The sequence below is a fragment of the Urocitellus parryii genome, chromosome 9 (genome assembly GCF_045843805.1).
Source record: "Urocitellus parryii isolate mUroPar1 chromosome 9, mUroPar1.hap1, whole genome shotgun sequence".
Classification (NCBI taxonomy): Eukaryota; Metazoa; Chordata; class Mammalia; order Rodentia; family Sciuridae; genus Urocitellus; species Urocitellus parryii.
In genome coordinates, this window is record NC_135539.1 from 99,173,842 (window position 1) to 99,197,994 (window position 24,153).

Consider the following 24,153-nt stretch of genomic DNA (forward strand, 5'->3'; position numbering starts at 1 on the left):
ATGATTGTTATGTCTTGTTGGTGTATGGTTCCCTTGAGCAGTATGAAGTGTCCTTCTATATCCCTTTTGATTAGCTTTGGCTTGAAATCTATTTTATTAGATATGAGTATGGACACTCCTGCTTGTTTCCGCGGTCCATATGAGTGATATGATTTTTCCCAACCTTTCACCTTCAGTCTATGTATATCTTTTCCTATCAAATGCGTCTCCTGTAGACAGCATATTGTTGGGTCTTGTTTTTTGATCCATTCTACTAGCCTGTGTCTCTTAATTGGTGAGTTTAAGCCATTAACATTTAGGGTTATTATTGAGATATGGTTTGTTCTTCTATCCATATTTGTTTATTGATGTTACTAAACCTGATTTGTTATCCTCTTTGACTACTTTCCCCCCTTTACTGTCCTACCTCCCATTGTTGGTTTTCAATGTTGTTTTCCATTTCCTCTTCCTGTAATGTTTTGCCAAGGATTTTTTGAAGAGATGGTTTTCTAGCTGCGAATTCTTTTAACTTTTGTTTATTGTGGAAGGTTTTAATTTCATCTTCTAACCTGAAGCTTAATTTCGCCGGATACATGATTCTTGGTTGGAGCCAATTGTCTTTCAGTGTTTGAAATATGTTATTCCAGGATCTTCTAGCTTTCAGAGTCTGTGTTGAGAGATCAGCTGTTATCCTGATTGGTTTACCCCTAAATGTAATCTGCTTTCTTTCTCTTGCAGCTTTTAAAATTCTCTCCTTATTCTGTATGTTGGACATCTTCATTATAATGTGTCTAGGTGTGGATCTCTTATGATTTTGCACATTCGGCGTCCTGTAGGCTTCTAGGATTTGGGATTCTGTCTCAATCTTCAATTCTGGGAAGTTTTCTCGTATTATTTCACTGAATAGACTGTTTATTCCTTTGGAATGGAGCTCTGTGCCTTCCTGTATCCCAATGACTCTTAAATTTGGTCTTTTGATATTGTCCCATAATTCTTGGATGTTCTGCTCATGGTTTCTTAGCAGACTTGCTGAGCTGTCTATGTTCTTTTCCAGTTGAAATACTTTGTCTTCATTGTCTGATGTTCTCTCTTCTAAGTGATCTACTCTGCTGGTAGTATTCTCAATTGAGTTTTTAAGTTGGTTTATTGTTTCCTGCATTTCTAGAATTTCAATTTGTTTGTTTTTTATTACCTCTATCTCCCTGTGAAATTGATCTTTTACTTCCTGGATTTGTTTGTCAATGTGATCTTTCATTGTCTGATTTTGCTGTCTCATGTCTTCCTTGAGACTCCAGATCATCTGAAGCATATATATCCTGAACTCTTTATCTGATATTCCATCTGTTGCAGCTATTACCTCTTCTAAAGTTGAGTTGACCTGCATTGCTTGTGGTCCTTTCTTTCCTTGTCTTTTCATACTGCTCGCGTTTCTTTCTGCTTGGTGCAACTGTTGTGTTTTGAAATTTACCCCCTATTTATTTATGTTGCTCTTGTATACTTGAAAAGTCTCCCTTGCAGGTGCAGGCGGCGGCTGTGCCCCTACTCCAATTGGGGTGACGTGTCTACCACGCTGGCGGCTCTCTGGGCCTGTTCCGGGAGTGGAAGGCGGCTCTGCTCTGTCCCTATTCCAATTGGGGTGTCGTGACTACAATGCTGGCAGATCGCTGGGCCTGTTCCGGGCGTGGGCGGTGGGCTTGGCTGGCGGGATTCCACCTAATGGCAGTCCCTAACCTCCCTGCTTGCTAATTAATGGCTTCTCTGAGGCGCCACGCCTTCTGTAGCTGCGGGGCAGGCCGCGCGAATCAGTTGGCCTGGATCTCCGGGGTCCTGCTGCTGGCTGTTTTGATGTTGCAAGCTGTTGGAGAGTGGTGGTGTATTCTTCAGCTTTCCCAGATGGTGGCCACTGACTGCCTGGATGGAGTGTCTGCTGTTTTGATGTTGCACTCTGAAGGAGAGTGGCGGTGTATCCTTCAGCTTTCCCGGATGGTGGCCGCTGACTGCCTCGGCGGAGTGTCTGCTGTGGGGGATGGGACTGTACCGCTTCCTTCCCCTTCTGAGAACCCGTGCTCGGCCCAAGGGTCCGTGTGGGCTTGGCTGGTGGGATTCCACCTAATGGCCTTCCCTAACCTCCCTGCTTGCCAATTAATGGCTTCACTGAGGCGCCACGCCTTCTGTAGCCGCAGGGCAGGCCACGCGAATCAGTTGGCCTGGATCTCCGGGCCCTGCTGCAGGCTGCTGGGATCCCTGGCACTCTATCACTTTGATTTTTTCTGCTTGCCCCTCCCCCAGCGCTGGCTAGCCAGGTTTCCTTTTGGCTGCTACTGGGAGGAGGGGTTGGAGGTCAGGTGTCTCTGGTTTCCCCCTAGCCTGTATGGAGGCTCAGCTTGATACTCCCTCTCCCGGCAAGCCTAGGAGAGATTTTATGCGAATTCCCGCTGTCTGGGGGGTGAGCTGAATGACACCGACCTGTTTTGATGTCGCACTCTGAAGGAGAGTGGCGGTGTATCCTTCAGCTTTCCCGGATGGTGGCCGCGGACTGCCTCGGCGGAGTGTCCGCTGTGGGGGATGGGACTGTACCGCTTCCTTCCCCTTCTGAGAACCCGTGCTCGGCCCAAGGGTCCGTGTGGGCTTGGCTGGTGGGATTCCACCTAATGGCCTTCCCTAACCTCCCTGCTTGCCAATTAATGGCTTCACTGAGGCGCCACGCCTTCTGTAGCCGCAGGGCAGGCCACGCGAATCAGTTGGCCTGGATCTCCGGGCCCTGCTGCAGGCTGCTGGGCTTGTCTTTATTTTCATTACAGGTTTTACCACCCAGGAATCACTTCTGAACCACTGGGCCATTTTTGTGAGGATGGAATATTATGTAACAAAGTAAAACCACAGCCGGGCTCAGTAGCCCACACCTGTAATCCCAGTCATTTGGGAGGCTGAGACAGGAGGATCTTGAGTTCAAAGCCAGTCTTGGCAAAAGTGAGATGCTAAGAACTCAGTGAGACCCTGTCTCTAAATAAAAAATACAAAATAGGGCTGGGGATGTGGCTCAGTGGTTGACTGCACTTGAGTGTAATCCCTAGTACCACATAACACACACACACACACACAAAAGTAAAACCACAGAAAATGTAAATTAATAAACAATACACAATGCCAGGCATGATGGTGCACACCTATAATCCTAGTGGCTAGAGAGCTGAGGCAGAAGAATGGCAAGTTCAAAGTCAGCCTCAGCAACTTAGTGAGGCCCTGTTTCAAAATTAAAAATAAAAAAAGGTTGGGGATGTGACTCAGTGGTTAAGCACCCCTGGGTTCAATATCTTGTACCAAAATTAATTAATTAATTAATTAAAATAAACAATACACAAGAGAAAAAAATGTTAGCAGAGATGAACTGCATGCTAGTGACTTGAACTAAGCCAGATTAACACACATTTTGCCATCTGTGTATAAACTAATGTGTCCACATTTCAAAAGTAGTGGAATTTATGAGAAAATTATGATTATACACTTGAAATTTATTAACTATGAACAAAACCATTTTACTGTGTTAGTTTTCCTTCAACGTTACTACATTGCTTAAAAGAACCCTAGGGATCACTAGTAGGGGTTCTGGGTCATTCTCAAAAAAACACAAATACATGAGGTGGGACTCATACTTTGAAGAGGAAGTTATAAATATAATATCTATCTCAAACACTTTTTAAACTTTGAAAACTCATCAAATTGGATCCCATTAATTTAATATACATGACACAAATAATATGACCATATTAATGAATAATGTTGAAGACAATTAACAATTCCAAAGACCAAACTGTTTTTAAGAACTTTAGATTTTAGAAGTTTTAAACTTATGATACCTCAAATTTAGATTCTCTTCCTCCCCACCCCCCAGTACTGGAGATTGTACCCAGGACCTCATGTATGAGGTGCTCTATCACTGAGCTACATCTCCAGTCCAAATCTAGATTCATTTATCTATTATTGATGTTGGCAAAGGCAGCCAAAAGTCCTTATAAATATATTATGCATGAAGAGGATGAAAGAGAGGATAGCTAAGTTCAGATAGAACCAGAACAAGAGTTAACAAAAAACTTCTGAAGGTGTGATTAAAATGAATTCTTAAGTATCTTCTTATCTGCCTTTTAGTATGCATACCTGACATGGAGGCATATTTTACTATTTTTTTCTTTACCAAGAGAACTTACCTGACAATGTTAGGGAAAACAAATGAATTGCCCTTCATTCCATTATTTAATTTTTAGATATGACCAACTGGGAGATGTTACTGAGCAGACAGGTAAGGCCAAATGAATGTTCTTTAAAGATGAGAACTAATCAAACCTTGATCTGTTTTTCTCCTCAAAACTTAATAGAAAGCAACTCTATGAACATATATGCAACTGTTTAAAAACAACAATGTATACTGGTTATAATTAGTGAATCTCAATTGTTCTTTTGCTATTATTTTCACAGGTTAAGGAAAACAAAATTATATCATGCCTGAATGGACATGACGAATGCATGATTATGCATGTATGGAAATATCGCAGTGAATTCCATTAATATGCGCATTTAATATATGCTAGAAATTATAATAAAAAATCACATCATTCTTTACATGCTTGTTTTAAAAAAGCAACACTTATCAGCAAAGATTAGCAGAAATTATTTAATTTCAGAAATTATTTAACATCAACAAGGAAATCTTTTAGTTAAATAAAAGCAGATAAATAAAGCAACATTCAGCTTCATGTTCAAATGTTTCAACAACTAAAACTGTGCTTTAAAGCGTTCTCTGCAACCCCTTGTTAAAGACAGAGTGGGAGATCACATTATTATGTATCCCAGCTAGAAGTTCTAAATGTCACTAAAAATCACTCAGTTTGCCAAAGTAATCCATGGCTTAATCCAGGAAAAAAAACCGAAATCTAGGTGGGCTACGGAGAGAACACCTGGGTACTGTTAGTAGTCTGTGTGTTTCAAATGGGTGAACAAAATTCTGTCCCACTGTGGCTTCAGCCCAGTAAAAGATAACACCTTTGGGTAATGCATCAGCCTAGGAGGATGCCTTGTCACTCACACAAATGCCTCATTAGCTGAAAGACTGGTAATGTAGAAGAGATTTTCTCCCAGAAGAAATCCATAATAATTATCTCACATTCACTGCAAAAGAAGAATCCAGGAAACTTTTCATGTTCTCACTGAACAGAAATATCAGTGCTATGAAAAGTTATATTGGTTGTCAAATTTAAAAGGAATCTCAGGAAAGTACAGAGACAGTTCTCTAAAGGGACATAAAAATATACTTGAGTTATCTGGCACTAAGCCAAATGGGAAGGAAGTTTTGATATCACAAATCTGTATTTTAAAATGTTGTGTTAGAATCATAGCAGATGTAGTTAAACATGCCATACTAAAACTTTCTTTTATTTATCTATTTATCTATCTACCTGTCTATTTATCTATTTATTTATTTATTTTTGGTATCAGAGATCAAACCCAGGGGCACTTAACTGAGTTCCCTCCCCCACCCTTTTTATTTTTTTATTTTGAGAGAGGATCTCACTAGGAGCTTAGAGCCTCACTAAGTTGCTGAGGCTGGCTCTGAATTTTCAATCCTCCTGCCTCAGTCTCCCAAGCTGCTGGGATTATAGGTACACCACTGTACCTGGCATAAAAATTTCTTCTCTCTGTTCTGGGACTCCAAAAGTCTTATCACATTTGCTTATGTGACTATGATCCTACTCTGTTTTAATACATATCTATCTATCTATCTATCTATCTAATAATATATGTGTATGTGAAATATTTATACATATATATAAAATTTCACTATATACAAACAGTATACATGGCCTAACAATAAATTACTTGATTCATTTTTAAAATATGAAAATGTACATCTGAGAAAGTTTTCCCATTGAAGTAATGAATGAAGTAACAAGAAACAACTTTGGTTTACCAGGATAATTCCCATTCTAACTGCTCTTTTTTCTCCCCATGTGGTTTTGTTTTTTCACTCTTTAAAGAAATATTTCTGTCTTTTACTGTGAGTAATCTGAAAGGCAAGTGCTATGAGAAAAAAGAAGAGCTAAGTGAAGCAATAAAAGAAAACTCACCTGTTATCATATTAACTCAAAACTAGATTTTAAACTAAGAAGCCTGAATACTTCAAAATATGATACAAAGTTTTATTATTCTCATTTAAAAGAGAGAAATTCCTTTCATATGGAATATGCATTACAATAAAGTCTATGTAAGTATTCCAAAATCCAAAAATCTCTGAAATCTTAAACACTTCTATTCCCAAACTTTTTGGGTAAAGGGGACTCAACCTGCAGTAGATATTTTTCAAACAACTATTTATTTGTAAACGTTATGTTTTATATCATGTTTTTTCTTCATATATGTATGAAATGTAGTATTGTACTTAACTTAATAGAAGAATTCAGATAACTGACTTTACAGAACTTTATGTATTAATAATAAACTCACATTCTAATTACATGCTAAATTAATTACCTTTTGTAGACTGGTAGGATTTAGCTGAGTTTTGTCTATTATTTTCACAGCAACCTAGAAAAGAGAATCATTAAGCTGTATTTGAGAATATATATTTTAATGAATAAAAACTTACAAAGAAAATGTCTTTTGTTTCATTCCTAACTATGCATTATTTAGTTCTATTTGAGTATTCATGATATTGGTAGTTTTGTAAACTTGTCAGTCTTAGAATATATTCCATTGACCTGTCTTTAACATATCTGATCCTGTGTCAATGAAATTAAGCCTTTGCTATTTATTCCAAGTTTTCTCTTTTACTGTAAAAATCACCCCTGTATCTTAATTGTTTACTCATGATCTCAATAAGCAACAAATATAGGGGGATAACTTATAAACATGTAGTAATTAAAATATTATGTGAATAAAATGGTTACATGGATACAGAGATTAGCTATGTAAGCCTTCTTATAGCAAAAAGGCAAAATGGATTTAAATATCACTGAAGGCTCCATCTGGTATAACCTGTATATAAACAGCTCTTAGGGTTGGAATGAACTAAATTAAATGGAAAATGACAATAAAAGTATACATAAAGTGAAAATATTAAAGTAATTTTGTAGTTGAGACTTTTAAAAATAATGTCCTAATCAGATCTAGTAAACATTACATAATACGATGGTGAGCTATTTATTTAAATGAAGTCTTTAACCCAAACATACAGACATAAATATAAAATGTACAATGTGCAAATATATAAATTTTTACCACACAAGTACAGATTATTTAAAACACAAGGGATTTTAGAAATCCAATTCTCTTATCATTGAGAAAACCACCTGTATAGCAACATTCATTTACTGGGGTCTCTAAACAAAAACTAGTGGGGAATTTTCTACATATTTGCACTTAGCTTACCTTAAGCTAAGAGCTTATCCTAGCCTTGCTCCTGAGATTAGTAGCAATGGCAATCAGAAATGTTTATAGAAACCATATAATAAAAGATGGAAGGCCGAAAGTTGCTCAACTGCAGCACATCTGATTTACAAGAGATGTTAATATGTAGGGATGAATCTTTCCTAAATGCTAAAAGATCAAATTTTATGCCATGATACAGATCAGTTTACTAATGTTCCATTCACACATAATAAATCACATGTTGCAACTGTCATTTATTCCTCAACATCAACTATTAAGAAAGCTCTTTCACAACACTCTGGAGAAGTCCAGGCAAATATTAAAAGGCATCATAAAAACTTACCTCTCTACCAGTTAGAACATGTCTTGCCAATTTCACTTTGGCAAAATTCCCCTTCCCTATTGTTTTTTGTAAACGGTAATTTCCAATGTGAGGCTGTTCATCTGTTGCTGATGTAATGGAGTTTCTACACCGGGGGATGTTCTGTCTGCTACTTGATTTTGTAGGCTGGATGTGTGGTTCCGTATATCCATCCACAGATGTATGCTAAGAAAAAGGTTATAAGATTTCATCATTAATTAAATTATATTATAAAAGGGCAATTAAAAAGACTACAAATAATTTTCATTAACAATTATTCCTCAATGAAAATATACTGTGCATACAATTTAAAGTTGAGCATTCTATTCACAATTCCTTCTTGACTTCAACTCCTTTTACTGGTAAGTTCAACCATTTAAAATAAAATGAGTATATACTTTTATTTATTCACTTTATTATTTTTACTGTGCTGGGGGGTCAAATCCAGGGCCTTGTGCATGCTAGAAAACTGCTCTATCACTGAGCCATATCTCTGGCCTTTACATGCTTTGAATGAAAAATGTAAATGGGTACGTAGCCAGACACTCAACAGACCATTACTGCTATACAGGGTATTGCCCTTTTACATTGAATGACAGCATAGACCAGGACTGCTCCATTAGAAGGACAGAATGTCTTTACTACCAAAACAAAACAAGCTCATAATATAGAATATTTGGCTAAACTAGCCCAGCCTCTCAGACTAGCCACTTTATGTTCTCTCTTACATTTCTTGCGAATATAACTTGATCAACTGACCAAATGGGTGCCTGCTACAAGTATATCTCTGATCAATTACTGCCTAGCCCCCTTGCCCAGCTCACCATGCTCATGTAAGAGGTATCTATATTCTTACCCAGGTTCATGGTTCAAGATTCTTTGCATTCCTCCTTAATATTGTTCTTGACACAAAGATGTCACTTTGTCTCACAGTCTCATGATAGCATATGACTTCAGTGGATAGCTGATCCTGCTCAGTTGGGGGCTCAGTACCTGGACTCTCAGTTCAAGCTGCCTAACCATATCTTTTCCTAGCTCTGATTATTTATGCTGCTAATTTTGTCTGCTTTATGACATACATAAAAGCTATTGCAAACATAATCACACATGATAAACATGTTTTTCTCTGACTTTTTAAAAAATAGCTGCAGATGCACCAGGAATGTGGATCAGTGATAGAGCATTTTGCCTGGCATACATGAGGCCCTGGATTCAATCTCCAGCACCAAAAATAAATAAATAAATAAAATAAAAATAATTGCAGTATGACAAATGAACAAAAGAAGGGTCATCTTTTATTTGCAAAGTAATTCAGATTCATGTTGTCCTAACCTATATAAGAAAACGTTTCTCTAAAATATTCTGAGTATATTGTAAATGAGGTAGTTTTCCTCATTTCCTTCTCAGAGGATTTGTTACTGGTATACAGAAATGCTTTTGATTTATGGGTGTTGATTTTTTATCCTGCAACTATGCTAAATTCATTTACTAGTTCTAGAAGTTTTCTGGTAGAGCTTTTTGGGTCTTCTAGGTATAGAATCATATCGTCAACAAATAGTACTAATTTAAGTTCTTCTTTTCCTATATGTATCCCTTTAATTTCTTTCGTCTAATTGCTCTAGCCAGTGTTTTAAAAACTATGTTGAATAGAAGTGGTGAAAGAGGCATCCCTGTCTTGTTCCAATAACCTCAAAAAAAAATTAAGATACTTGGGAATCAGCTTAATGAAATAGGTGAAAGATCTATACAATGAAAATTACAGAATCCTAAAGAAAGAAATCAAAGATCTACCTTGCTCTTGGATAGGCAGAATTAATATTATCAAAATGACCATACTACCAAAAGCACTATACAGATTTAATGCAATTCTGACCAAAATGCCAATGACATTCCTCTTAGAAACAGAAAAAGCAATCATGAAATTCATCTGGAAAAATAAAAGACCCAGAATAGTTAAAGCAATCCTTAGAAGGAAGAATGAAGCAGGTGGCATCACTCTACCAGACCTTAAACTATACTACAGAGGAACAGTAACAAAAACAGCATTGTATTGGCACCAAAACAGACTGGTAGACCAATGGTACAAGATAAAGGACACAGAGACTAACCCACAAAATTACAATTATCTTATATTAGACAAACATAAGCACACCAAAAACCTGCATTGGAAAAAAAGATAGTATCTTCAACAAATGATGCTGGGAAAAATGGAAATCCATATGCAACAAAATGAAATTAAACCCATATCTCTCACCATGCACAAAACTCAACTCAAAGTGGATCAAGGGCCTGGGAATTAAATCAGAGACTCTGCGTCTACTAGAAAAAAAGTAGGCCCTAATCTTCAACATGTGGGTTAGGTCCCAACTTCTTTAATAAGACTCCTATAGCACAAGAATTAAAACCAAGAATCAATAAATGGGATGAAATCAAACTAAAAAGTTTCTTCTCAGCAAAAGAAACAATTTGTAAGGTGAACAGAAAGCCTGCATCCTGGGAGCAAATTTTTACCCCTCACACATTAGATAGAGCACTAATCTCTAGAGTACATAAAGAACTCAAAAAGCTAAGCACCAAAAAACCCCCAAATAACCCAATCAACAGATGGGCCTAGGACCTCAACAGATGCTTCACAGAAGAGAATATACAACCAATCTACAAATATATGAAAAAATGTTTATCTTCTCTAGCAATTAGAGAAATGCAAGTCAAGACTACTCTAAGATGTCATCTCACTCCAGTCAGAATGACAGCTATTATGAAGACAAACAACAATAAGTGTTGGCGAAAATGTGTGGAAAAAAGGTATACTCATACACTGCTGGTGGGACTGCAAATTGGTGCAGCCAATAAGGAAAGAAGTATGGAGATTCCTTGGAAATTAGGGAATGAAAACACCATTTGACCCAGCTATCCCTCTCTCGGTTTATACCCAAAAGACTTAAAACCAGCATACTACTGGGACACAGCCACATCATTGTTTATAGCAGCACAATTCACAATCGCTAAACTGTGGAGCCAACCTAGATTCCCTTCAGTGGATGAATGGATTAAAAAATGTGGCATATATACATAAAAGAGAATAAAATCATGACATTTGCAGGTAAATGGATGAAGTTGGAGAAGATAATGCTAAGTGAAGTTAGCCAATCCCCCCAAAAAAAACAAATGCTGAACGTTTTCTCTGATATAAGGAGGCTGACTCATAGTGGGGTATGGAGGGGGAGCATGGGAGGAATAGATGAATTCTAGATAGGGCAGAGGGGTAAATGGAAAGAGGGGGCAGGGGGTTAGCAATGATGTTACCAAAGTACATGTATGAAGACATGAATTGGTGTCAACATACTTTATATACAATCAGAGATATGAAAAATGTGCAGTATATGTATAATAAGAATTGTAATGCATTGTGCTGTCATTTATTTTTTTAAAAAATCAATAAAAAAGAAAAAAAGGTACCCACTTGAATCAAATTGTGAAATATGATGTATTAAGAACTATGTAATGTTTTGAACGACCAACAATAAAAAAAAAAAGAAAAAAAGGTGATTCAGAGTCAAAAAATAAAAATAAAAAATAAATATTTTGAGCAGAAGTTTCTCTTTTTCCTTGATTTTTTCATTGGTGCATTATAGGTACACAATAATAGTTGGATTCATTTTGCCACATTTGTATATGTATGCAACATTATTGGCTCAATCTCTTTCCCAGTACCTTCCCTTTCTCCCTTTCCCTGATCCACTTACTCTGCTGATCTCCCTTCTATAATAATTATTATTTTAATCAGTGCATTTCATATATATGTGTATATATATATATATACCTATATAGTATACATACCATTATACACACACACACACACACACACACGATTCATTGTGATATATTTGTACATAGACATAGCATAATTTGGTAGATTCTGCTGAATAGAAATCTCTTAAAAGCAAAACTAAGAATGAATCTATTTGCCAGCCTTGTGCAAAGCATGATTCATACTCATTTTTCTATTATTACTTCCTGATTTTTTATAAATAATTGTTTTTAATTCAGTTCAAGATTACAGATATTCTTCTTGAGTCTTATATATAACTCTAGTCTCTGGCCTCCTTCTGAATCAGAGGCCCTTTTGGTGCACTCTTACAGTGACCTGTTTCTATGTAAATAACATCCATCACACTGTACCATCATTATATATTTACTGATCTGTCACTGGCACTCTATCATGAACAATTCTAGAGCAAGGATATTTTCTTTTCATCTCTGTGTGCTCACCACATTGAAAGTGCCAGATACACAGGAAGGATTCAATAAATCAATAGTTCTCAAAGTATTATCCTGGACCAGCATCATCAGGGCACTTATCAGAAATGCAAATGCTCCAGTCCTGTTCCAGGTCTATTAAATAATAAACTCTATGGGTAGGTTGCAACAATTTGTGTTTCAACAAGTGTCTTCTGATACATACCAAAGTTTGAGAACTATTGCAATAAATCATATGAAAATGTTATTTAGTGTCTCTTAGAGACTCTTCTATTGACTGGGCACAAACAAGATTTTAACTCCATTCAATTCTAAGAGTTAGCAGACTGCTATAATATTTCCCACAAATGGTCTCTGTCTGAACTTGTTCTACAGAGAATGCTGACTTGTCCATCCTTCAATTCAATATGAAAATTCCTCTTTCATGAAGCTTTTTGTCCTTTCACAAAAGAGTTTATTCCTCTCTTCTGTTGCTACTTTTATATCCAGTAAATATTTCCACAATTGGAATTATCACACCATCTTGTAAATATCTATCCACAGTCTATTTTTTTAAATTTTAAATAATTATTACTATCATCATCAGCAGCAGCAGCAGAGGCAGCAGCATTTTCCACTACTGAGGTTTGTCCCCAGCTCTTTAGAGTTTCTGAGAATTTTTCTTTTGAGGTGATGGGGCTTGAATTCAGGGTATCATGCATGCTAGACAAGTACTTTACTACTGAGTCAGATTCTTTGCCCTTATTTTTTATTTTGAGACAGGGACTCAATAAGTTGCCTCAAACTTGTAATCCTCCTGCCTCAATCTCCCAAATTTCTGGGATTACGGGCATGTGCCACCACGCCTAGCTGTCCCAGATTTCTTTTTGCTATAGATCCAAAGCTCCCAAATCCGAATAATTTAAGATAGTGTTAGGGACAAAAAAGGCACCAATACACATTAACTGTATTGCAGGGGTTTAATATGAGACTTCATACCCTTGACTTTTAAGAAATGATTCCTTGTTGCTCAGATCTATGATGTGTATAAAAAGAATAATAGTTAAAATATTTGAGATGTACCTGGCTCCTAAGGGCAGTTGTAGGCTAGATCCTGATGCTAAACCAAACTAACAGATTTGATTAATTCCAAGTTTCTGCACCCTTTCCTATGTTAATTTTCCAGTGCCCTCCCACTGAAGGTGGGGAATAAATTCCCAGTCTTTGGATTCATGTCATTTTCTTTGGCCAACAGAATAAACTGGATGTAGCAGTTTATAAAAGACCCAAGCAAGTCTTCAAGTGATATGTGTCAACTTACTCTCATAAAATTCTGCATCACCATAAGAAGAACTTACCCAGGATGACACCAAAGTAAGATGAGACATACATGGAATAGAACCACTCCCAGCTAAGTCCAGAACAAATCAACTGACATCAGATGACCCTCAGACTCATAAGAAATCATAAATGACTGTTGGTTTAAGCTATTGAGTGTTAGGAAGATTTGTTACACAGCAATTTTGGATGATACACAAACCCATTATTTGACTGTTTGACTGGCTATTGACTGATTCATTGGTTGACTGACTGCAGGGCTGAGAAATGAACCCAGGTCCTTCAGCACATTAAGTACTCTTTACCAAACTACATCCCTAGCCCCTATCACCATTTTTAATTTAGGAGGTGAACATAAGGGAAAATACTTATAAAATATTCTTATCAAACATATTCAAATTCTAGCAGAATCTGAGGAGAGGGGCAGTGTAATCAATTCCCAAAGAAGAAACCCTCGGTCATAGGTATGTAAGCCGTAGAGGGGACTGTTTTGTATCCCTAACACCAAACACAGTATAACAGAGGAATCAGCAAAGGGTTTTGGAGAATATACTACCCATGGGTCTACAGACTACAGTTGAACAACTTCTGGTGCAACACATCACATTTTGGAATGCAGGCTTTAAATTGTCCAGTTGATTTTTCTTTTTTAAAAGATCTAGCTCTCAACATTAAATGTGATGATTTTATGATCTTATATAGATCATAAATACATAAAACATAGAATATACTGACTTAAATTAAAAATTGCCTTAAATAACATATTAAAGAATATATTATCTTAAATAAAATCTTTTTTTATATTTGAATCAGATGGAGTATAATTTCTCATTTTTCTGAGTGTACAAGTTGCAGAATCACATTGGTAAAGCAGTCACGTATATACACACAGCAATAAAAATGCCTATTTCACTCTAATATCCTTCCTTTCCCCCCATCCCCTCCCCTCCCCTCCCCTCCCATCACTTCTCTCTACCCAATCTATGGTGACACTATTCTCTCTTTTTTTTTCTCTCTCAAGCTCTGAAAGAAATGCATATCAGTCAAGAATTCTACACCCCACAAAATTAAGCTTCAGAACTGATAAAATATAAACCTTCCATGATAAGCAAAGGTTAAAAGAATTCACAACTATAAACCCAGCACTACAAAACACATTCAATATGATATTTCATGAAGAAGAAGTGAAAAATAAAAGTAAAAACCAGCAATGGGAGGAATTACATTAAAATAACAAGTGAATCAATGAAGAAACAAATTCAAATTAAAAACCAGAAATACATCAAAATAACAGAAAATATGAATCATATCTCAATAATAACATGGAATCTAAATGGCTTAAACTCATCAATCAAAAGACACAGCCTGGCAGTTGGATTAAAAAACAAGAGCTAACAATATGCTCTCTCCAAGAGACTCACCACATAGGCAAAGACATCCACAGACTAAGGGCAAAAGGATGGGGAAAAAGACATCATTCACCTGGATCTCGTAAACAAGCAAGGGTTTCTATCCTCATGTCAGATAAAGTGGACTTTAAACCAAAGTTAATCAGAAGGAACAAAGAAGGACATTTCATATAGCTTAGGGGAATCATATATACACAAGACATAACAATTGTAAACATTTATGACTCAAACAATGCAGCATCCATGTACACCAAACAAATCCTTCTCAATTTCGAGAAGCAAACAGACCACAACACAATAATACTGGGTGACTTTAACACACCTCTTTCACCCTTGGATGGATCCTCCAAAGAAAAACTAAATAAAAAAGCTATGTAACTAAAAATACAAATAATAATTTAGACTTAACAGACATATACAGAATATTTCACCCATCAATGACTGAATACATTTTCGTCTGAGCAGTACATATATCCTTCTCTAAAATAGACTATATCTTATGCCACAAAGCAACTCTTAGCAAATACAAAAAAAGAGAGAGAGAGAGAGAGAGATAATAACTTGAATCCTATCAGATCATAATGGAATGAAATTAGAAATCAACAATAAAATAAAAAAAATAAAAGCTATTCTACACCTGGAAACTAAAGGATACATTACTGAATGACGAATGGATAGCAGAAGAACTCATGGATGAAATGAAAAAAAAAAATACTGAGAGGTAAATAAGACTAGCAATACAACATTTCAAAATCTCTGGGACACTATGAAGGCAACATTAAGAGGAAAGTTTGTTGCACTGAGCTATTCATTAAAAGAAGAAAGTCAACAAATAATAACTGAATATTACATCTCAAAGCCCTAGAAAAAGAGCAAACCAACACCAAAAGCAGTAGAAGACAGGAAATAATTAAAATCGGAGCAAAAAAAACCAAACAACCCAATCAACAAATGGGCCAAGGACCTGAACAGACACTTCTCAGAAGAGGATATACAATCAATCAACAAATATACGAAAAAATGCTCATCATCTCTAGCAATCAGAGAAATGCAAATTAAAACTAAGATACCATCTCACTCCAGTAAGAATGGCAGCCACGATGAAGACAAACAAGAACAAGTGCTGGCAAGGATGGGGGGGGGACGGGAGTTACACTCATACACTGCTGGTGGGACTGCAAATTGGTGCAGCCAATTTGGAAAGCAATATGGAAATTCCTTGGAAAGCTGGGAATGGAACCACCATTTGACCCAGCTATTCCTCTTCTCAGACTATACACAAAAGACCTAAAAACAGCATACTACAGGGACACAACCACATCAATGTTTATAACAGCACAATTCACAATAGCTAGACTGTGGAGCCAACCTAGATGCCCTTCAATGAATGAATGGATAAAAAAAAATGTGGCATATATACACAATAGAATATTACTCAGCACTAAAAAATAATAAGATCATGGCATTTGCAGGGAAATGGATGGCATTAGAGCAGATTATGCTAAGTGAAGTTAGCCAATCCCCCCAAAACAAATGCTGAATGTCTTCCCTGATATAAGGGGGGGGGGGTGACTCAAATGGGGAAGAGAGGAAGAGCATGGGAAGAAGGTTACCTCTACATAGGGAAGAGGGGTGGGAGGGAAAGGGAGGGAGAAAGGGAATTGCATGGATGGTGGAAAGAGACCCTCATTGTTGTACAAAATACATGTATGAAGATGTGAGGGAAAAAAAAGAATAGTGTTACCCTAGATTAGGTAGAGAGAAATGATGGGAGGGGAGGGTTGGGGTTGGGGAGATAGGAAGGATAGTAGAATGAAACAGACATTATTATTGCTGTGGGTATATATGTGACTGTATGACCAATGTGATTCTGCAACCTACATACTCAGAAAAATGAGAAATTATATCCCATCTGATTCAAATGTATGATATGTCAAGATCATTGTACTGTCATGTGTAACTAATAAAACAAAGAAAAAGAAAAAAGAAAAAAATTAGAGATAAAATCAATGAAATTGAAACAAAAGAAACAATCAAAAAAATACTAACAAAAGTTGGTTATTTGAAAAAAAATCAATAAAATTGATAAGCCCTTAGCCAAGCTAATGAAGAGACAAACAGAGAAAACTCAAATTACTAAAATTTGTAATGAATAAGGAAATATCACAATGGACACTACTGAAACAGATGATAATCAGAACCTATTTTAAAAATTTATACTGTAATAAAATAGTAAATTTTGAAGACATTGACAAATTTCTAGAGACATAGGACCTATACAACTGAATCAGGAAGATATAGAAAAATTTAAGAGATTAATTTTAAGCAATGAAATTGAAGTCACCAATAGAAGCCTGCCAAGAAAGAAAAGCCCAGGACCAGGCGGATTCTCAGCTGAGTTCTACCAGAACTTCAAAGAAGAACTAACACCAACCCTCCTCAAATTATTCCATGAAATAATTTCCAAACACATTCTATGAAGCTAGTATCACCCTAATACCAGACAAAGACACATCAAGGAAAGAAAATTTCAGACTAATATCCCTTATAAACATAGATACAAAAATTCTTAATAAAATCCTAGCAAATTGAGTACAAAAACATATTAAAAAGATAGTGCACAATGATCAAGTGGGTTCATCCCATGGATACAAGGTTGATTCAACATACAGAAATTAATAAACATAATTTATCACATCAACAGACTTAAAAGACAAGATTAACATGATTCGATGCAGGAAAAGCATTTGACAAAATACAGCATCCATCCATGTTCAAAATACTAGAAAAAATTAGGGACAGTAGGAATATACCTCTTGTAAAAGCTATATATACTAAACCCAAGGCCAATATCATCCTAAATGGAGAAAAATTGAAAGCGTTCCCTCTAAAAACTGAAACAAGACAGGGATGCCCTCTTTCACCACTTTTATTCAATATAGTCCTGGAAACTCTAGCCAGAGCAATTAAACAGATAAAACAAATTAAAGGGATACAAATAGGAAAAGAAGAACTCAAGCTAACCCTACTTGCTGATGACATGATTCTATACTTTAGAAGACCCAAAATTCTGCCAGAAAACTTCTACAACTCATAAATGAATTTAGCAAAGTAGCATGATATAAAATTAACATATATAAATCAATTGTGTTCCTATCCATCAGTAATGAATCAACTGAAAGAGAAATTAGATAAACTATTCCATTAACAACAGCCTCAAAGAAGATAAGGATAAAATATTTGGGAATCAATCTTACAAAAAAGGTGAAAGACCTCCACAATGAAAAGTATAGAACACTAAAAAAAGAAATTTAGAATATGGAAAGATCTCCCATGTTCTTGGATAGGCAGAATTAATATTGTCAAACTAGTCATACTACCAAAAGCATCATACAGATTTAATGGAATTCCTATTTATGTTCTAATGACCTTCTTCATATAAAAAAACGGTCATGAAATTCATCTGGAAAAATAAGAGACCCAGTATAGCCAAAGCAATCCTCAGTAAGAAAAGTAAAGCAGGAGACATTGCAATACCAGACCTTAAATAATACTACATAATAGCTATAGTAACAAAAACAACATGGTATTGGCACCAAAACAGACATGAAGACCAATGGTACAGAATAGAAGACACACAGACAAACCCACAAAAATATAGTTATCTCATCCTAGACAAAGGTGCCATAAATACACATTAGAGAAAAGACAGCTTCTTCAACAAATGGTACTGGGAAAACTGGAAATTCATATGCAACAAAATGAAATTAGACCGTTATCTCGCACCCTGCACAAAACTCAACTTTAAGTGGATCAAGGACCTAGGCATTAGACCAGAGACCCTGCGTCTGCTAGAAGAAAAATTAGACCCATCTCCATTATCTTAGCTTAGGTACCAGTTTCTGCAACAAGACTCTGAAAGAAGTAAAGCCAAGAATCAATAAATGTGATTGTATTAAACTAAAAAGCTTCTTCACAGCAAAGGAAACAATCAAGAATATGAAGAGAGAACTTACCAGAATGAGAGAAAATCTTTGCCACCTGCACCTCAGAGCATTAATCACAAGGATATATAAAGAACTCAAAAAGTTTAACACCAAAACCAAAAATCAAGCCAAAAACAAACAAATAAACAAACAAACCCAATCAAATGGGCAAAGGAACTCAACAGATATTTCACAGAAGAAGAAATATGAAGTATTTCAAGTATACAAAAAATGTTCAAAATCACTAGCAAGTAGAGAAATGCAAATTAAAACTACACTAAGATTTCGTCTCACTCCATTTAGAATGGCAATTATCAAGAATACAAGTAACAATAAATGAGGATGTGGGGAAAAAGGTACACTCATACATTACTGGCGGAACTGCAAATTGGTACAACCACTGTGGAAAGCAGTATGGAGAGTCCTCAGAAAACTTAGAATGGAAACACCATTTGACCCACTTATCCCACTCCTTGGCATATATCCAAAGGACTTAAAATTGACATATTATAGTAACACAGCCACATCAATATTCACAGCAGCTCAATTCACAATAGCTAAGCTAAGGAACTAACCCAAGTGCCCTTCAATAGATGAGTGGATCTTTGGTACATATATACAATGGAATGTTATTCAACCATAAGGAAGAATGAAATTATGGCATTTGCTGGTAAATGGATGGAAATGAAGGCTATCATGCTAAATAAAATAAACCAATCCCCCCAAACCAAAGGCCAAATGTTCTTTCTGGTATGTGGGGCGGGGGGGGGGAGGATTGGAGGTTCATTGGATTAGACAGGGGGAGTGGGGAATGGAGAGGGGGTGGGAATGGGAAAGACAGTAGAATGAATTAGACATAACTTTCCAATGTTGATATATGAATACAAGAGCAGCATAACTCCACATCTTGTATGACCATAAGAATGGGAAGTTATACTCCATGTATATATCAATATACATTCTATTGTTATTTATAACTAAGAAGAATTTTAAAATTAAAAAAAAAGAAATCAGAATATATAACCATTTGGTGGGAGTACCGGGTATTGAACTCGGGCACTCAACCACTGAGCCACATCCCCAGAAGCCCTATTTTGTATTTTATTTGGAGACAGGGTCTCACTGAATTAAGCACCTTGCTTTTGCTGAGGCTGGCTTTGAACTCTTGATCCTACTGCCTCAGCCTCCCAAGCCACTGGAATTACAGGAATGCATCACTGTGCCTGGCATAACCACACATTTTATATTATATATTTCTGATTATAAGACACCTATTAAAATGAACATTTCAAAAAATATATCTTTTCTCCACTTAGGAGAACATCTTTCCTTGAAAGGACTCCAAAGAACAGTTTAAGATAGTTGATCTTACTCCTTCCTAATCAATAGCTTAATTCTCAAGTAGAAAATCTGGCAAGACGACAAATTCAGCTCAGGCTAGATTAAACAGTGAATTTAATTAGAACTATCCAAACCCTAAGGTTATTAGATAGAAGAAATTGTGTTAGCTTAATTATAGCAGTTCTCTTGAGTTTTAATTTCTACCTTTAACTGAAAATAAATTCAAATCCTGTCATTCTTTCTTCAAGTCATCTACTCAATCCAACAGACCTTGATTTCATTTTTTCTGTAGCCGTGGCAACGTGGCCCTAAAGCTTGCTTTGCATATGCCGTGTAGTCAAAGTAATCAGAGATGATAGTTTCAAGCACTCTTTTACACTGCATCCCATGTATTACCAGACTCCAAAATTCCTAAATAAGAACAAATGTTTTCCTGTCTATAACACTAACTGAAATGATCTTCTACTCACTTACTGTGCATCCTTGGACACACTTAACTTTTATGTGACTACTTCCTTATCTATATAATGGAGCTAATAAATAAAGCCTATCTCTTTACCTCAGAACTATCTCAGGTTATTCTGAGGATCATATAAAATAAGGTATGTAAAGGTGCTTAGAATAGTACATGGTAAGCAAACCAACATAAGTGTTAATTTTAAAAAATCTTTTAATTAAAACTACACAAATAAATAATGAGACAAAAATAACCCACCTCCTAGCTTATGTAACCAAACCCATTTCCTTGAATGTCTGTTGCCTGCAACAACTTCTGTATCCGACAGGTTTCTGGTCAGCACTTTCCCCCCCATTTTGTTTCTTTTCTTTTTTTGATAGTACTGAACTCAGAGCCTTAAACAGGCTAGACAAGGGTCTATGGCTAAGCTATATGCTCAGTCCTTCAATAGGTTTCTAGTCTATAAATAATGGAAACTAATTTAGGCTAACTCAAATAGAAATGAAAATTTTTTAAGTCTAAGGTAGTTGAAAAAAATTCTGAAGGATGAAGACAAGAATGTGGAAGTAACCAAAATAAAATAATTATACTTGGTAATAAAGGCTAAAGTGAAATAAACTAAGGTGATAAGGTGACCTGACAGAGTGACTGGAAGTAAGAAAAGCTGAAGTGAGTGCTATTTTAGACAGAATGGATTTAACAGATGCAAACTGAGCTGGACCTAAAAGACGACAGGACCTACATACCTATAGAAGGGGCTGTAGCTTAGTGGCAGAGTGTATGCCTAGCACGTGTGAGGCACTGGGTTTGGTCCTTAGCACCATATAAAAATAAATAAATAAAATAAAGGCATTTTGTCCATTTACAACTACAAAAATATTAAATAACAAAAAAATACCCAGGCAGTAAAAGTAATAATCCCAAGGTTTTAAAGAGGAAATGATACCTTCCAGGCAAATTTCCTTAGTTACATAATGAAGATATTCCCTGAGACCCAAAGAGCCACCCAATCCAACTTATTTGTCTTTATCAATTTTATTTTTATTATTATTTTGTTTTTATTATAATGGAGAAGAGGATTAAAAATGTACAATACTTTTCGTAAAAAAGATATGCTTGGTAAGTTCAAAGAATATAAATACATAAGTAAATAGTGAATTAAACAGCTAAGCTCTACCTCTTGGAAATTCAGTTGTCTGAAAGGAAAATCTACACATTTATATTATATCATTCAAACGGTTTTCAGTTACAAATATGAATTCCTGCAGTGATCACACTAAGTCATATTTAAAAGGCAATGAAAGGTGCTGTTTCTCTAGCAAACAGATAAAGAATAAGTAACAAACTAATTAACCATTAAACAAACAGTAAAGAAGCAAAAATATGTTAAATGTAAGCCATATCTCATCCTGAGTGTTTCTCTCACTTGAAACAAGCAAACTTTTTATATCAAGAGAGTCTGGCTTAGACTAGAATTTCTGCTGCTTTCAGAATTTTTTTCCTCTGTAAGAACAGCAATATCTTAGTTATTAAGGTATACTAAAAATTATCAGTTTTCCTATGAAGTGCTAGGAACTATATTAAATGCTTTTAATTTTCAAAATAACTCTGTCAAGAAGCATGCAGTGATGGCACCATTTCACAAAGGAGGAAAATGTGGGCTCAGAGAGGTTATATACTATTGGGTTCTGGCTCTTCTGGTAGTTATGCCCAGTTCTGTGTGAATATCACCTAAAATGCATATTTGGTATGTAGGAGTGGGTTGTATTCCTTAAGGAATTCATATATTGTCCCGCACCCTTAAGGAATTCATATATTGTCCTGGGTTAAAAATGTCAAAATAAAAAATGAAATGAAAACTACTGGATTTATAACTTTATGCTATTCCTACTGTTAATAATAGTATCATGATCATACAGAAAGACACCAACTTCCAAGTATAATATGTCTGGGAAAGACATACTAGTAACATATTAAAAGCAAAAACAAGAATAGGCATTTGTTTTATTTAAATCACATTGGAAGTAGAGCCAGCCAAAAAAACTAGAATTTTGTTGGAATACAGATGGTGGTCCTATTTTTTTTTCTTTTAAAAAATAAGATGGATTAACCTGTCAATGCAAGAAAAAGAAAATTTCATTGGGTGTTTTAATCTAGCTCAATTATTTCTGATCTTGTTATTTAAAGTCTGAAAGTAGAGGACTACAAGGTTCAAAGCAACTAAGAATAATTTATATAATCAAAGAAAACCAGGTACCTTCCGAGTCAATCAGGATCTAAGCATCCACAATTTTGTTCACTGTATTCACAGCACATGTAAATATACCTCAAAATTGAGCCCCAATTTTAATTGCTAAACATGAATCCTCCCACAAAGACATAGCATGCTTGGTTTTTATCTAGGTAAAGAACAGTTCTTCCATATGTTGCCTCACTAACGTGGCTAAGGTATATTTCATTTTATTGTTTTCACTACACATCAACTGTTGTCAAGACAGATATTAAAAGGAATAAGCACTTTATCTTTCCATGTGCAGCTTTAGAAACAGTTGAGTAAGAAGAGCTCTCCTATTCGGCACTCACAATGGAGTGAATTAAAAGTCCTGAGTTAAAAGCAGTTTAATTCAGTGTAACACCAAACTTCTCACTTCATCTTATTATTTGAACTCCACCTTCTATCTCACTGTTCAGTAATTAATTTACTCATTTAATGAATAAAAATTTACTTTGACTTACTGTGTGCAATACACTGATTCATATACTAGAAAAATGAGAGAAAACAAAAGGTCCTCCTGTACTCATGGAATTTCTATTTTAGCAGAGGAGGGTAAAAGGAGAAAAGGATGATAAATATATTCACAACTAGAGGCTGCGGCAAGAAAAAAGAAACCAGCCAGAGTAAGGGATTGGAAGGTGAGAGCTGTCATGGATGAGATGACATCTGACAAGATACCTGAGTAAAATAACGTAGCTAGGATTATGAGTTGAAAAAGCAGGGGAAAGTGGAGAGGTAGAGACACTAATTTATAATTTTTTTTTTTTTTTGCTAAAGGAAGCACTTCAAACTCACTTTTCCCTTTGAAACATCCAAGTTGCAAAAATAAAATTGCATTTATTTATATTCTCTTCCCAGGTGTACATGTACATGCACATACCAAAAACCTACTCATCTTGTTCCTTTGATGTTACTTCTACTTGGAAGTACCTAGTATCTCACCAAGGAAGACCAAATAAGGTGCCAGAGGATAAGGAAGACTATTGATTCTCAAAATGGATTTAGATTTTCTCCTTGTGAAAATCTTTTGGCACCCCTAAAAAGATGATACTGCCCAGAAGAGATACTAACATGGGAAAGAAAACACTCCCCAAGTTATCAGTTAACAGATATAGCTCATCATCCTGTTTCACAGTGCCATCATACCAATTACACAAAGCCATATGAATTCATTAAAAATTACTCTAATATCAAAAGTATATTGTGCCAGGTGTGGTGGCACATGCCTGTAATCCCAAGGGCTCAGGAGGCTAAGGCAGAATTTTCCTGAGTTCAAAGCCAGCCTCAGCAAAAGTGAGGTGCTAAGCAACTCAGAAAGACCCTGTCTCTAAATAAAATACCCAACAGGG

The 24,153-nt window shown here is 35.9% G+C and overlaps 1 protein-coding gene across 2 annotated transcripts in view; it reads right to left on the bottom strand.

The window, feature by feature from the left end:
• Window positions 1–24,153, bottom strand: part of Mark1 (microtubule affinity regulating kinase 1) — a 141,875-nt gene that overhangs the window by 67,018 nt on the left and 50,704 nt on the right. For both annotated transcript variants that reach the window (XM_026387993.2, XM_026387992.2), the window contains exons 2-3: window positions 7,742–7,945; window positions 6,502–6,555 (exon numbers count right to left, since the gene is read on the bottom strand). In XM_026387993.2, coding sequence (XP_026243778.1) covers window positions 6,502–6,555; window positions 7,742–7,945 — 258 coding nt within the window. The remainder of the gene's footprint in view (window positions 1–6,501; window positions 6,556–7,741; window positions 7,946–24,153) is intronic.